The sequence below is a fragment of the Chaetodon trifascialis genome, chromosome 13 (genome assembly GCF_039877785.1).
Source record: "Chaetodon trifascialis isolate fChaTrf1 chromosome 13, fChaTrf1.hap1, whole genome shotgun sequence".
In the NCBI taxonomy this organism is placed as follows: Eukaryota; Metazoa; Chordata; class Actinopteri; order Chaetodontiformes; family Chaetodontidae; genus Chaetodon; species Chaetodon trifascialis.
This window is the reverse complement of record NC_092068.1, coordinates 6,742,017-6,757,265: the sequence shown is the minus strand read 5'-3', so window position 1 is coordinate 6,757,265 and position 15,249 is coordinate 6,742,017. Positions and strand designations below refer to the sequence as shown.

The 15,249-nt window shown below is 42.9% G+C and overlaps 1 protein-coding gene across 1 annotated transcript in view; it reads left to right on the top strand.

Moving 5' to 3' along the window:
* The window catches only part of LOC139341524 (serine/threonine-protein kinase 32C), a 73,058-nt gene that overhangs the window by 13,266 nt on the left and 44,543 nt on the right, over nt 1–15,249 (top strand). Inside the window, exon 2 of the mRNA XM_070978079.1 lies at nt 10,569–10,624. Coding sequence (XP_070834180.1) covers nt 10,569–10,624 — 56 coding nt within the window. The remainder of the gene's footprint in view (nt 1–10,568; nt 10,625–15,249) is intronic.

Here is a 15,249-nt window from a genome sequence, read left to right as displayed (position 1 = left end):
GCAAAATGTGTTGGATTTACAATGAATTGAATCCTACATTAAGTCCTCCTGCATCTGCCTCATGCATTTCGATTGGATGCTCAATATCAAAGACTCAAATGTGTCCCAGTAGCAGCTCGACTACTACAGACCATGAAATATGGCTTACTACTGCGATGAAATATTCAGTAATCACGTGGGAGCAAAAGCTGCTGTAAAGCAAACAGTTTTTTGAGAGCAGTTCTTACTATGATCCGAGCGGCACTGTGTGGAGTCACATGCACGGCGAAGAGTCACATGCACCCGGACTCTGATCCTTCAGCCAGCGTCTACGTAGAGATTCTAAACTACTGCCACGAGAACTTGAGCAAAGTATGGAGCCATCATCATATCCAGCAGCGCCCTGATGCTGATGTCATAAAGCTGCCAAGCACATTGCATCGTGGTTATGTGCACTGTGTATGCAAATGGAAACTTGTCAGCAAAATCTGAGAAACAGCTTGTACACAGGCTGATAACATGGTACGGAGGCAGACAGTATGGGATTGGATTAGAAGCAGAGGCGTATTCTCCAAAGACAGAACAGGAAGGGATCGATGCTAGGAGGTTTTTTGATCCCAGTCCAATGGGCTTATCCACATAGGGTGCATTCACTCAGTGTGATTTGATGGCTCGGTTGTCTCTAAATGTACTGCATTAACATTTCAGAGTTCACTTTCTGTGTTGTGTATCAAACTGCTTTAGATTTTGAAATGATTGAACCTTACTTTGATATTTACTGAATCTTACACTCAACCAGTATTTCAATATTCAGATTCATTTTGCCATTATTGAAATAATGATTCATTTGGAGCCAGTTAGGCTGGGCTTTGTGCAAGCTGTGCATCCATCTACCTCGTTGTCTTAGGTAGAAACAGTATGGAGTACAAAAGCAGTGTTATGACAGCACAGAACTCATCAAAGCAAGCAGTCCTCTATGAACCGGGTATTGCTTTCCAGCTTGGTTGTGAACTTCAACACTGTAGCACATTGTTTTTACTAAAGTAAATGAAAACAAGCTGAACAGTGAAGTGATATCCATCAACTGGGTGTAATGAAAGAATCACGGTCAATTGTTGCTGCGTTGGACTTAAAAAAAAATAGTCTTTTAAATGCTTTGTTGCTTGTCAGATGCAGATGTCATAGACATGTCAACTTAGCACAGGCAGGTGTAAGGGGAAAGGTAAGTCACGTTTTTTAAATGGAAGTATTTTACAAGCAACAGGAACGGTGACAGAAATTCAATCTCTGCCTTTTCCAATTCAGCCCTCTCAGCACAACACTTTGACTCGTGACTGGAATGAGCACGGTGAACCATGGCTCCATCGCATTAAGTGGTATCGCATAGATCAATGTGCTCAAGCTCTGACATCAAAGGTATTAGGTTGCCCCCCATTAGGATAGAGCTTTGCCTCCTCCTCATTCCTCGGTAGCATCCCGGCTCAGCTTGATGCATCCATTTCAGGTGACAGTGGAACAGTATCATTGGTGCAGTTTATTGATCATGTGGTGTTTCTCTTCCAGTTAGATATAGCCTCTTTGGGGAACTGAGGGTGAAATTGGAGGCCACATAGTGGAGCATGAGATGTTGTGGGTGCTGTTTTGATTTTCTGAGAAATGCATCAATACTTAATCTTCTGCTGTCTGCGTGCTTTTGCTTTAAAGCCAATTGAATTTCAGTTCTTTTCTCTACTAGATAACTGTGAGGTGTTCTCAAAGGACGACTTGTTGGGTTTGAGGGAAAAGCGGAGAATGATGTATCTCAACACATTAAAAAATCTGATTTTCACTCATCTCATTGTATCCAAATTTGGCTAAACCCATTTAAACTTCACATCCTCTATTTTATAATTACACTGATTAGCGCGGGATGGAGGCACAGTTAACCTCAAAAATCCAGGTGATGCTGGAATGCATATCTCGGAGTAATTTGTGTGCTTGACCACACTGCAGCTACTGTGTATTTATCACACCTTACAGCACCAGAAAACAGTGAATCCATCCAACTTTTCTCAAGTCACACAACATAACATAAACTCCCAACCTTGAAGCAGCAAGCATGTGTTTGAAGTGAAACACGCCGCAGCTATCTAAACTGCAGGTACTTGTATATGAGTTGAACTCATAATTCGTCAGCATCTGCGCTCTTGATAAATCGCCATCCCTCCTCCCCCCACACAACTGCCTTTGTGCCGGGAGCAGCGACTATGATGGTGATTAATAAAGAACGTCTCATGAAAATTGCATTATCTCAGGATTCATAATTAACACCAAAATATGACTACAGAAAGTTTGCACCACACACTAAATTCATATTCATTTTCTTACATTTATTTACATTTTTTTGTCCTGCCTCTCCATGTTGTCCCAACTCTTAATTGCAGTCTTTGTTTTTGTTTTTTTTTTAAATATGTTTCAATAATGACTCTGGTGTGTAATACACCACTTACTTTTCTTCTTTGAAGGATTGATACCAACCCTGTCATGTAACTGTTGTAACATGAGCTGCAGATTTGTTTTGTCTCACTCTCTGAAAATGATCACATTGAAGAAAACTCCTCTGTCTCTCCAGATCCCTCAGAAATTCAGTATTTCCCAGGGTATAATTAGCAGGGTTAATGATCTTCCTGCATAATGTATTCCTTGTGGTCTTGAAGGTGTCCTCCACATGGTTCACCTTGTCTAGCCTCCCCTCATCTCTCTTTTATCATTCACCGTGTTGCAACTGGTTGTATTAACTGCAGTTATTATAGGAGTAAGCTGAGCTTTTGATCAGTTTGTATGAAGCCTCCCGCTGCACCACCACCAAGGTTACTGCCTTGTTGTTACTGTGGTTGTTAAGCCGCTCCTGAGCGAGAGATTTGAGAACAGGTCCATCTCCCTTTGTATAACTGCACCTCTCATAGCCCCAAGTAGTCCTGAAACTTTAAATAGAGTTATGAATTACAGTACACTTATCGACAGTTGTGATATTTTGGGCGCCCTGGTTGGAGTTGTGTGACTGATAGTTGGAGCACATTCATGTCGGTGCATTTTGGCAAGAAAGATCCATTAACTGAGTTTAAACTTCTGTTATGTGCAGTGAGAAGTTCACAGTGTTGTGAATGCTGATTAAACAATCTGCAGCTTTAATCACGTAACTTTGGAATTCTGGGTCAATTTTGCATGTGTTCAGAAATGACGGCACTGGCTGGCAGATCATTGGCCTAGAATGGCAGACAAGTGTTAAATCTGTTGCTGTTGTTGAAAAAAGTTCCTTTAGGGAGGGCTGGATTGTGGGCTCAACTTAAGGCTTTAAGTGCATGAATACACTCACCTCTCAGACTCACACTTTCCATGCCCCTTGCCACGGGCTTTATGCCAGTACCAGCTCCTCCACAGGAACCAATCACCCATTGAGGACCCCTGTGAAGCTCACTCAGCATATCATCCTGGTGTGTCAGCAGCTTCCAGCCCCTCGGGAAGAAAAGATGTTGTCGTTCTCCCACAGTCTCCATGGTAGATCAGATTTGCTCACACTACAGGCTGCCGGGTTTGCTTGGCCTTTGTGCAGCATCCACTGAAACCTGAGAGTGGAACCAGCACAGTGACTGCAGACACTATCCAACCGCACTAACTATCAGCTTGCTGGTTTCTCTCTAGTACCTCTTGACCGTGAAACGACACAAATTACAAGTACCATTAGCAGAATTTGTTGACTGTAGATTATCAAATGGGTGCCCTCTGCGCTTTAATGATCTGGCTCAACACTCGCTGCAGAAGCTGTGCAGAAATCAACCACTCGATGCTGGGAAAGAAAAGTGCTGCTTATCTAAGGACGCTCGCTGCCAGCACTAGAAAAAAGATTCATTGAAATGCAGGGGAATGTTTAGTCACACAGGATTTGTTAATAGAGTCCACAGGTAAAGAGAAAAACTTGAGCTCTCAGATGACGACTGTCATGGCCGTGATTGAACAATTTGCGACGCTGTGAACCCAGTTATCGACTGCGCTGTAATTGCTTCACCTTCCGCTGTTTGATTTAACTGACCAGAGACAGCCCATGTTGTGATTTGCAGTCAAGCTTGTATGACATGAAAGACCTGTTCTGCCTCCCACATAATTCTTCCTCCCAGCATGTGGGAGCCAGGCTGGCACATGGGTTGAAAAGAGAGTCTCTGATGCTGAAGTGATGGCTACAGGAAATGCCACGTCTGCTCTGATTATCCCTTTAGAATGGATCAAGGCCCAAATGTCTTTTTCCCCTTAATCTGAAGAGCGGCTCCCTTCTCCAGGCTAGTTAAAGGGTGGGAGGGGTGGCGGAGGGAGGGCACTTTTGTTTTGCTTCCCATTACCTGATGACTCATACTTCGAGGAAGCGCTGTGATACTGGCGACATCGATCGATGGGCTGAAAGAAACATTGATGTGGATGGTTAATTGTGTTATCTGTCATGTAGAATTATATCCCAAAAATTTGATAGTGAATTTGCATTTCTTAGGTTTCCTTTTGTAATATATCAATGTGTCGGGCTACATTTATTCCGTCTCACTCATTGTGACTGGGTGCTGGGAGAAGGTTGGACCCAGGTCAGGTTCATGGTGTACTCAAGTCCTCGTGAAAGTCTGATATGGTGTACTGAAAAAGTCAACTTGCTACAACAGAATTTATCTTTTAAATAAATTAAGATAGATTAGTGCTGTCAGAAATATTGCGTTATTAAGGTGTTAACGCAAATCAATTTTAACGGCGTCCTTTTTTTTTTATCGCGTGATTAATGTTCTTTGTGACCTAGTGAACTTGTAGTTTTTTATAAGCTGTGGCCACTGCTAGTAACGTTACAAAAACTACAGGATCCGATTGTAAACCGGAAACAAAACAATAGACACGCCCCACGCATGTTTTGGTCTCGCCTGCTCGCTAGCTGTGAAAGTGTAGGCGGATGTCAAGCGCGAAACGCTGAAATGGATGCGAACAAGATTCTGAATAGAAAGTTTCGTTTCAAGAAGTTGCCAGATGGGTCGACTGACAAGACCAAAGTTTGGACAGAGGCGTATGGATACCACAACTAAGAACAAGCTTACTGCAGCCAAGTAATGTTCATTCTTTCTGGAGAGAAATAAGAGGCTGCGTTGATAAACCTCTGGTGAATAAATAGAAGAGCATCATAGTCTGACTGCCTGTATGTTGAAAGGAAACTTAAGAAAGGAAAGTTTAAGCCATGGTTCAACTGCACTATAGGTTGAGTCCTAGTTTACAATGATGTGCAACTTTGTAACTTTATCTTGTATCACCCTGTTTTGATCCCTTAGAAAGGGTTGTTGAAGGGGCTTTTTTGTAACCAAGTATTTATTTTTTCTCATCTGTTTATTGACAGTGTTAAATTGTGTGAGATTTGATTCATTCAAATGTGAATGACTGCTCAAAGTGAGAATGTTAGTGTGAAATATAACACTACACATTGTTTTCAGTAAAAAACATTTGCACAAAGCAAGCCTATCCACTTTTCCATGTTGATAACAGTATTAAAATGATAATTAATGGGACATTTAGAATAGATAAAAATGTGTGATTAATTTGCGATTAATCGCAAGTTTACTGGGACATTCATGAGATTAATCGCGATTAAATATTTTAATCGATTGCCAGCACTAAGATAAATAAATCAGGAATATGTTAAAATATTACATTTCAGGTATAGGAAGCTTGTTGTGAGGTGCTTACCCCATCTGATACGTAACGTACGTATACGTAGAGTAAGACACTTGATGAACTGAGACAGATCAGGGGTCCTACAGGGGCTACATTCGCCCAAAGGTCAGATTCATTCCAAGCAGACACTGTGGGGGCCAGACTTTCAAATAAGGAAATGGCTGAATTTAGACATAATTAGTCTGTTTTTGTTTAGTATGTTCACTTGCTTACAAAATGAATCATTTTTATGAGCCTCCGCCAAAGAGACATTCAGTGTGAGTCCTTATCTCAACAAAAAAAATCCTCTTCGGGATCCCAGGATGGGAACAAAAACACTCAGTTTGAGGCTCAGCACAATAATGACCAACGAGCTTAGTGATTCTCAGACGACTCTGCAGTTACCTTCAGTAGTCTGTCCGGCGTGCTGCTTGTTGAGGCAGCTCCTGATCAGCACTCTCAGGACAAACTGAGTTTACGTGTGCATTTTCTGAATTCAATAATATTCTCCGGGCCTGGATGTGGCCCACGGACTGCCAGTTGGCGATCGCTGCCGTAGGTGATGGATCGAGTGTTTCTTCTCAGATTTCTGTCAAGAGTTGCAGATATTAGTTTGTTTGTTGAAGAAACTGAAGTTTTCCAGACAAAGCCTTTTGAACTGTGATCAGATTCATGACATCAGTAATAATAATAGTGAAAAAAGAGATGTTGAGAGACGAATTCAAGGCTTGTTTAGTTCTACACCTCTGCATATGTGGCCAGTCATTGTGCAAAGTGGGAGAAACTATTGATTTGCCTGTTGGACACAGTCCTATTCTAATGTCAGCAAGGTGTCGGGAGAGTGCATTTCCAAAGCTGTTTAACTATCCATCAATCACCTCTGCTGGAGTACACTGGGACTGAGCATATGCCGCTCAACATGATCCAGTGTTAATGTTAGGCTAATGTTGGCACGGGAGGGAGGGAAATGCATCATTATTCTTTCAACGAGGAACTATTGAATCTATGAACCCACCATGCTGTACATACAGTTTTCTTCACATTTCTCTTTATCCCTTTTAATACCTCATGGATAGCTATGTTCATGGTACAGTGTCTCTGTGTGCCTGCACCAGGGTGCAGTCAGAGCCATGCCATATGAGAGGATTAGCCATGTACAAAAGACTGAGCGGGAAGAATCCACACTGGATTAGTTTATCTTCCAGACAAAACATGCAAATCACACCTTGTGTCTTTTGTCAGGAAGCAAAAAGCATCGTGGGGTTTGCCTCCTCGTTCAGCCTGGGGTGCACAGGTCAGCTGGTGGTGGGTCTGCCTGGAGGAGCCCAGCGTGGGCATTCTTCCCTCATGATCGTTCCTTTCAGATCAGGACATGAGCTTTAGAAGATGACTTTTAAGGAGGAGCTTCGTGAGCTCGTCTCATGCCTGCTGTGCTCACATCTGCCTACGGCCCTGCTGCACACACACACACACACACACACACACACACACACACACACACACACACACACTCACACTCACAGAGAACACGGGCCATACCTTGTTCTCTGTGAGTGTGTATGGTTTCCATGGACACAGAGAATGACAAAGGTTGCACAAATGCTGTGAAAATGAAATGAACTTTTACAGCTAATTTTTGGCTCTTATTTGTAAGAGACTGAAGCTGTGTGGACTGTGGCTCACACAGCACTTTGTATTTTTAGTGCAGTGAGGTAGAGGGTACAAACAAGTCAATGGGAGAGTGTTTTTAGACTTATTTTATTCTCATGTTTCTTAAGGTCTCAAATAACTGTTTAGGCAAGTCTATATTATATGTAAGCAAAGAAACTTTAATGTGTTAAATGTGAGAAGGGAATTTGGCAGAAAGAGAGCGTTTAATGGGGCAAGATGCAATGAAATGGTTCACTAATTATGTTAGACCTTAATTGGTACAATTCTTTCAACATTTGGATCGGGCCGTTTCACTTTCATTCAAATGGAGATGTAGTATTCATAACAGTCCGCCATAAGCCAAAGAGAAAGATGGCTTTGAAGTAATGAATGTGACTTTGAACAAAAAAAAAAAAGGTTTTACGTAGATCACTGAGAAATAGAATAAATTATGGGATTTATGTCATAAAATACGACTCCTTTAACTGTTTGTTCAGGTCCAAATGTTCATAATCCAAGCAGCCTCCCTCTCCCTGCCTCTAAACTTAGTTTAAACTCTGTACCACGCACAGGACATTTCTATCAATCTGCACAACACACACACACATCCACTGAAGAAGGCAATGAGCCAAAACATCTTGCTGTGCCATTACACATACTGATATAACAAAATAAAGTAAGATGAATGATTGAGACTCCTCTCTCCTCTCCGCTCTGATGTTCCTGCGAGACAAACTGGAATTCTTAAGTAAGCATTTCCATGCAGAGATAAGGGCCCTTTTTCATTTCCTCTTGCTCATTTACACAAAATTAAACATGTAGTCGTTGATCTTGATTATTATTTCTGTGGCTTTGTTAAAAGTCTTCAATTTTCTGCCACTTGTTTTTGGCTTGTGTATAGTGTTGTAACGTCTGATGAGAAGACAGATTGTTGAAAGTTTTTCAAAAAATTACCAAAGAAATCTCCTCTTTGCAATTAGTCTGACAGAGCCTTAATAAAATTAGGAGGTGACAACTCTGTCCATTTCCTTCCTGATATATGGTGATATGTTGAAGCTACATTGTTCACATCCTGTGAGAACATGCATGCTTCATGTTGTGATTACTCAGAGTCATTGCTTTCCAGTTTTCCATTGTTCCCTCCAGTGGTGTTCAGATACGATGGCTTTCATTCTAACACTAAACGTTCTTTCTGTTTTATTGATTCCAAAAGACACAGTACCAATCCAATGTACAGAGCAGCCAGAAAGTACCATAGACAGTAATACGGTTTTTATTGCTTTGCAGCACATTGGATTTTAAATGAAACCATGTGCTGACTTCCAACTTCATAACTGTTTGAGAGTCTTCAAATCTGTATTGGGTGAGCAGTGTAGGACTCCTAGCACTTTTTGGCTCTGGGGATGGCAAAGCCATCAGCATTGGTCCAGACTGAAATATTGGACGGATTGCCATGAAAGCTTACAGGCATTCACGCTCCCCTGAGGATGAATTGTTATGACTTTGGTGATCCTTTGCATGTAATGCTGCATCATCAGGTCAAAATCTAAATTTGTTTATTACCAAAAAACTGCAAAATTAATGACAGTCCCATCAGTTTGTATTTTGTGCTACTTACCATGAACATAGTAAACATTATACCATTACAACAGTGTCAAAGCATTGTCATTGCTGGCATCTTTTCATGCTAATATTAGCATCTTTTAGTCTTGTTTTTAGGACTGTGCAGAAGGAAGGTGATCTAGCAAAGTGGAAATTTCTGCCTGGACCAGCCCCATTTCCCCCCATCATATGCACTCATTAGCTGCATAAAGCAATATCAGGCTGTTTATGACATATAGGTACAATAATGCCTTTCTGTGTAGCCATTAGCATGAAAGCTCCAAGACGCTCTAGTGCTCCATAATCTATTCTTCATGAATTGCTCACATGCCACTTGTGTAACAGAGAAGGTTTGGAAGGATTTGTATCCCAGTCCAATAAGGTGCTAAGTATCAGTCAATAACTTGTATCGACCTGGTAGCGGCATATTGGCTAGTTTCTGCATGAAAAGCAAGACTTATTCACCAGATCCCACTCGTCTTCACCTTGTCTCTGCTCATTTCCATCCCCTGTGTCCTCCATGCTGGCTCTTACCACATATTCATCCAAAAACAAACCACCTCAATGTGTCCTGGTGGGAAACCATGTGTTGCATCTCCCCCTGCAAGGCCCTGACAGTGGCTCTGCTGTCACATCTGTCTGCTGGGAGGTCATCATGTCATTCGTCCTCAGCAGGGGCCTCCCCTTCTTGCACCCGCTCTCCACTGGAACCATCCTGCTGCTCATTACTCCAGACTCCCTCTCTTTCATGTGTTACTCTTATCGCTGCAGTTAGAAGGTTTTTGCATGGCACTGGCATCGGTAACGTTATTTTAAAATAATAATTGTGTTAACTTCAAACATTTTGCAACATCAGCCTCGATATTTTCTTTTCTTTTTCTCCCTGACCTTTTCTGCTCCACCTTTTTGCTTTTCACGGACCTTCATCAGTTTCGTTTGTATATTCAATCCAAACTCCACTCTTTCTGTCTTGATTTCATTTAATTCTGGTCTGGCATGACATGGATGGGTGGATCCACTTGAACTGGTGGGGGAGGTGACAATGGTTGTTAACCACCGTAAAGTATAGACTGCGTAACCCTCGGTCAGATAAAGTGAGCTGCAGCTGGCAGGTCAAATATTTGTACCACATTGCTGGTGGTGGTCTCACAGCCCAAATGGCATTTGTCAGAATGGCCAGTCCGAGCTTGCCTACAGACAAGACAAGACAACCAAGGGCTTTTTTGAGACTAAATGTTCTCACCTGACCTCAGTCCACCTGAGCATGTGTTGCCAAAGACCAGACTGAAAAGAAAAAGCCCTCAAAGCAAGCAAGAAGCAAGCCTCATCCAGGAACAGTCTGCTGATGTGTGTGAGACTTGCAGCTAACCCTTAAATGTGACAACTTCATGTGAACTTATCCAATTACTTTCTGGGCTCAAAAAGGACTGCGATTCCTTCACTGTTCATCTTCAGATTAATGCTTCGAGTCAGCCTCACAGTCTGCAGATCCTAAACGACAGCAAAGTTGTCACTGTGCTAATACTTTATGATTGCACTACGATTATATGCCATCTTCCCCATCCTGAAATGTAGCTGAACTCATGCTGACGGATTCCTTCTCTCTTTTTCTCTCTCTCTCTTCACAGTGAACTTCGACCACTTCCAGATATTGCGGGCCATTGGGAAAGGGAGCTTCGGAAAGGTAATGTAACCTCCATTTTCATGCAGTGTGTGTGTGTGTGTGTGTGTGTGTGTGTGTGTGTGTGTGTGTGTGTATGCGTGTGCACATTCTGTACCTTCAGCTACCCTGCACAGCCATTATCTGTGCTGAAGAATCAGACAAGACCAGGCTGGGAGAAATCCCACTTTAGTTCTCCTGATATTATGATGTTTAGAAGAGAAATAATTTTTCTATTTTAATAATAGCTATAAATACAGTTTATGTCAAGTCATATCAAGTCACTTAGAGGAAAGCCAGTTTCCTTTTCGTGTCGTGTCAGCCAACCTGTTGAGAGTTTTGACCCCACATCTCCATTTAATTACAGAGCAGCACAATACTGTGGCTGCAGTTGTCACCACGCTCAGTGGTCGGGCTGAGCAGGGAGTGTGTGTGTGTGTGTGTGTGTGTGTGTGTGTGTGTGTGTGTGGGTGTGTGTGGGTGTGTGTGTGTGGGTGTGTGTGTGCGCGCTGCGTATTGTGAAACCAAATTACCGCAGTTCTTTTCAACCTAGTCTCAGGTGCCAGTGTTATCACTGGTGGCTATTGTTGATGAAAGAGACTTTTTGGATTAACTTGTGGGCCATTTGTTAGTTAAAGAATTCCTTTGTGTTCGTATTGAATGCCTGTATGGGACTTCAGTAATGAATTCAGGGTGTAGGGTGTGTGTGTGTTTGGGTGTGTGTGTGTTGACACACAATTGGGCTCCAGAGATTGGGATAGTTTATCTTCATTTTGAATCCCAAATATCACGGCTAATATTTGTTCATTGTACTCGTGTCTGTGCACGATTTTGCAAATTCTCTCTGCTTTGCTCTTCTGAAAACACAATCTTTTTTCAAAAACACGTCCCTCTGTTATATGGAAAGCCATTGCCCAATGCTGAATATATTACCATGTGAATTTATGTTAATTTTTTACTTATTGCTTTGTTCCCTCAAGCTGCTGTCACTTCCCTTATGATACTGAAGGGATTCTGTAGTAAGCTGGGAAACACACTGCATGCAGGTCTAGCTTCAGAGACTGAAGCAGGGCAACCGAAATGCTTTGAATAATGATTTACCCTCACTCCAGTCTTTTGCAATAAATGCCACATGCAGTAAATCAGTGGAAGGGAACCTCCGGCCTCTGATCCACGAGGCAATTCATAAATACAAAAAAGCAATTACTTTAATTTTTTTTCAGCAATAAAGAATAGATGTAAATCATAGACGTTTTTCCAAGCAGCCCCTGAATGCAACACACTCATAGCGTTGATATCATGTCAATGCGTCATGGTGCCTGTCAACGAAACAGAAGTAGATGGTGGTTTTCAAGAAATTGACTAACAGTTATTTTTTTTGTGGAAGTTAAAGGTGAGCCAGCCAGCGATCTGTGGGGATGAGCTCATGGCGATGAAAAATGCTAATCTCAAGCATCATGACAACTACAAACATGCTATACTATGAGCTACAGTGAGAAATGTCGCTGTGTGCCACCCCTGTGAAACACATCTCGGTATGCCACTGAGTGTAGCCCTCGATGGATGCTCTAGACCAGTTCCTCACCTCTGTAGTAAATAAATGTTAATTCATGTTTTTGCTTTTAAAATTCATACATAAGAACTTAGCTGCCTTTTCTTTCTTCTTCATCAGACAAGAGAAGCCAACAGCTTCATGGTAAAGGCTCAATAAATGGACACGTTTCTTGTCTGGCTTCCAGTTACGCAATATCTGCAACACAGTCATGTTCGCGCACACTTTCATGAGACACGTGTGCACACACAGTCACAGACATGCTCACAGCAACATCCAGATAAAGTTTGTCCTTGTTGGAGGTCGTCCTGTCTGTGTTTTTTGGCCCACCGCGGCCTCACTCTGTGCTCCTGCTGTTTCTGAATACTTAACAGCGTGAGTCTTTAACTGAACACACTGAGGCCTGCGTTGGTTTGTGTGAGCAGACATGGAGCTGGAAATAGAGAGGATGAGTAAACGGTGACCTCCAATTGGAATCTATTACAGGACAGAACAAACTCTGATTTAGAAAATACATGATATTTTAAGATTTGCATCAATTTCTACTTTTTGCCCCAGAAGCGTAGCATCGACATGCTTTTAAACATACTGAATTCAATTTGGCTATAATGCTTTGTAGTCGTCTAAAATGGTGCATAAACCATTGTGAAATTAAAATACAAGAGCTGAGAAAGGTGAGGCTGCCCACGGGGAAGGCAATCCACAAACATGGCTGACACTGGTTTTCCTCTCCATCCCTCTTTTTTGCTCTCGCGGGCTGTATGTTCTGTCCCACAGTGTTGCCACATTAACATGGGGGTCTCATCTTAAGGTCCCTTGTTACACTGTGATTTCGGCCGTCTCAGACTGAAGTTGACAGTTGTGACTTGAAGTTATCAATTTCAAAACAGCGGTGCTAGATTGCTCTGTGTGTCAAGTTCACTGACAGGCAATTTACAAACCAGCCAATTGGAACATGACATGAATTGATGGGAAATAACTTGGCAGTGGCCTGTTAGTACGCTGTATGTTGGTGCCACAGCTGCTGGCTTACCTGCCGTGCTGGTTACAGTTATGCAAACTGCAGGTTAATTAGCAGGTTACACTTGAGGCGTTTGCTCCTCCTCTGCATATTCGGAAACACTCATTTATGTCTCTACAGTCCAGTAAACCTAAACAAGTCCACAACAGGTCTGTTATTAACAGGTCAGGTCACAGTGGATGTAGAGATAATTGCGGGTAAGGGGTCGCTTTGTGTTATTCAGAGTGGGGTTTTTTTTAACCTGACCACTGCAGGACACTGAAGGGAAGATACACCTGACCCAAAATGTGTGTGCAGCACAGTGTGACATAGAATGAGTGTGTGAGATTGTTGTTTTCATACAATCTATATGCGCTTTGAGACAAGTCGTGTTGGTCACAACATTATTCTTGTCTGAGAGTTGCCCCCATTTTCCGCTCCCGTTTCTGCTTCAGAAGGCGAATCACAGCGACAGCGATGTAGATTGCTCAAGCTTTTTCTCAAATCTCATTCTCTTGTGCCGAGAATCTCACCCTATCTTCTCCTTGTTTTGGGGCAAATCACTCCCCCCGGTCCTCCTTCTGATATATCAACATAGGTAACTCCCTCCCTCCCTCCCTTCCTTTAAATATGTCACATTCCGTCTGTATCCCCTTCTGCTCCTCTCACAATTCAATTCCCGGGTGTTTTATGGGCTCAGCAGTAAAGAAATCTGTGTTGGCAAAGTAACACAGTATTATTAAGGGTAAAATACAGCATTGATATTGTTTGAATTCCCACTCAAGGTGCAGCCTCTCTTTACTTCTCCCTCTGATGTGTTGGAGCATCTGTCCTCTACCAGGTGGGGTGAAGAGTGATGCTGGGCTAGGTGTGATTATTTCCACAGCAGCACAGGATATAGCTCATTTGTAACATGCCTGCTAGAGGGCCGGATGGCCATACACAGCACCGGTGTCGGGATAATTGCCTGCTCCCCTGTTGCTCTGTCTCCCTCTCTACCTGTTCCCCATGAGCATCACACTTTTGCCCCCCATTGTCGCTCCGTCTTTTCAGCTCCGGGTGTATAGGAGGCTGTCGTTTCCACCGCAGGGCTCATTAAGGTTTGTACTGAGGGAGCTTGAGTTGACACTCGAGGGAGACATGACAGCCAATTGCACTGACTGCAGTTTAGTGACAGGTCCTTAATGCCAACAGTCAGACGGACAGGTAAACATCTAAACAGAGAGAGGAGAGGCGGATGGAGAGAGACAAGGGAGGTCAGAGGTGGTGCAGGAGCTCAGCTGGTGGATTCTACATCCTCATACTCTATAGCACACACACACTTCAGTGGGAATAAACGTCCTCATTAGGAGTGAGTGTGATGGAAGTAGAAAGACAGACGAGTGGAGACAGGCACTGGAAATAAGTAGGAGTGGAAGAGAGGAAGGAGATGATACAGCGAGGGAGGCTGTGACACCCTCATCATATCGGGGGAAGGTACCGGCGTCTGTGGAAAGGTCAGGAGATGATGAAGCCTTAGTTAGCAAGCAGGGCTCCCAGACAGCACGCTGAGTGTCCTCCTGCCTCTGAAGACTGACAGTTGAGCCTCATGTTGCCCGTAAGGACTTCTCCCTCCTCTTTACCTCTTAGCTGCAGGTGTGAAGAGCTCAGATGAGAGTTGGTTTTGCAGAGTGCAGCTTTGCAGCACAGCCCCGCCGCAGTGTAGCCCTCGGCAACCTATTAGCCTAGAAATGTATGCTCCTCCATTACAGTACTCCTCTATAGACTGCACAGCACAAAGCTCCACTGCATAGCCGTGAAAAGAAGCGGGGGGCCACGTGGAGAGAGCACAGACATCTTGAAATGCTCCATTTTCATCTGATTTTTTTTTCAAGGATATCATTTTACCCATCTGTTTTTCGTGGATAAAATAGCAGGCCTAATTTGGGAAAAAAAAATGCTTTTGAAGCTGTTAATGTTAACATTCCTGCCAAGGAAATATAATGTACATGGTACAGCAGAAAATGAGAATGGTAGCAATGCTGCGAGCCAGTAGGCTGTCAGATTTTTCACTGCACTCTGCATCTTGTTTGGTCTTTGTCCAGTGCACCAAAGCGG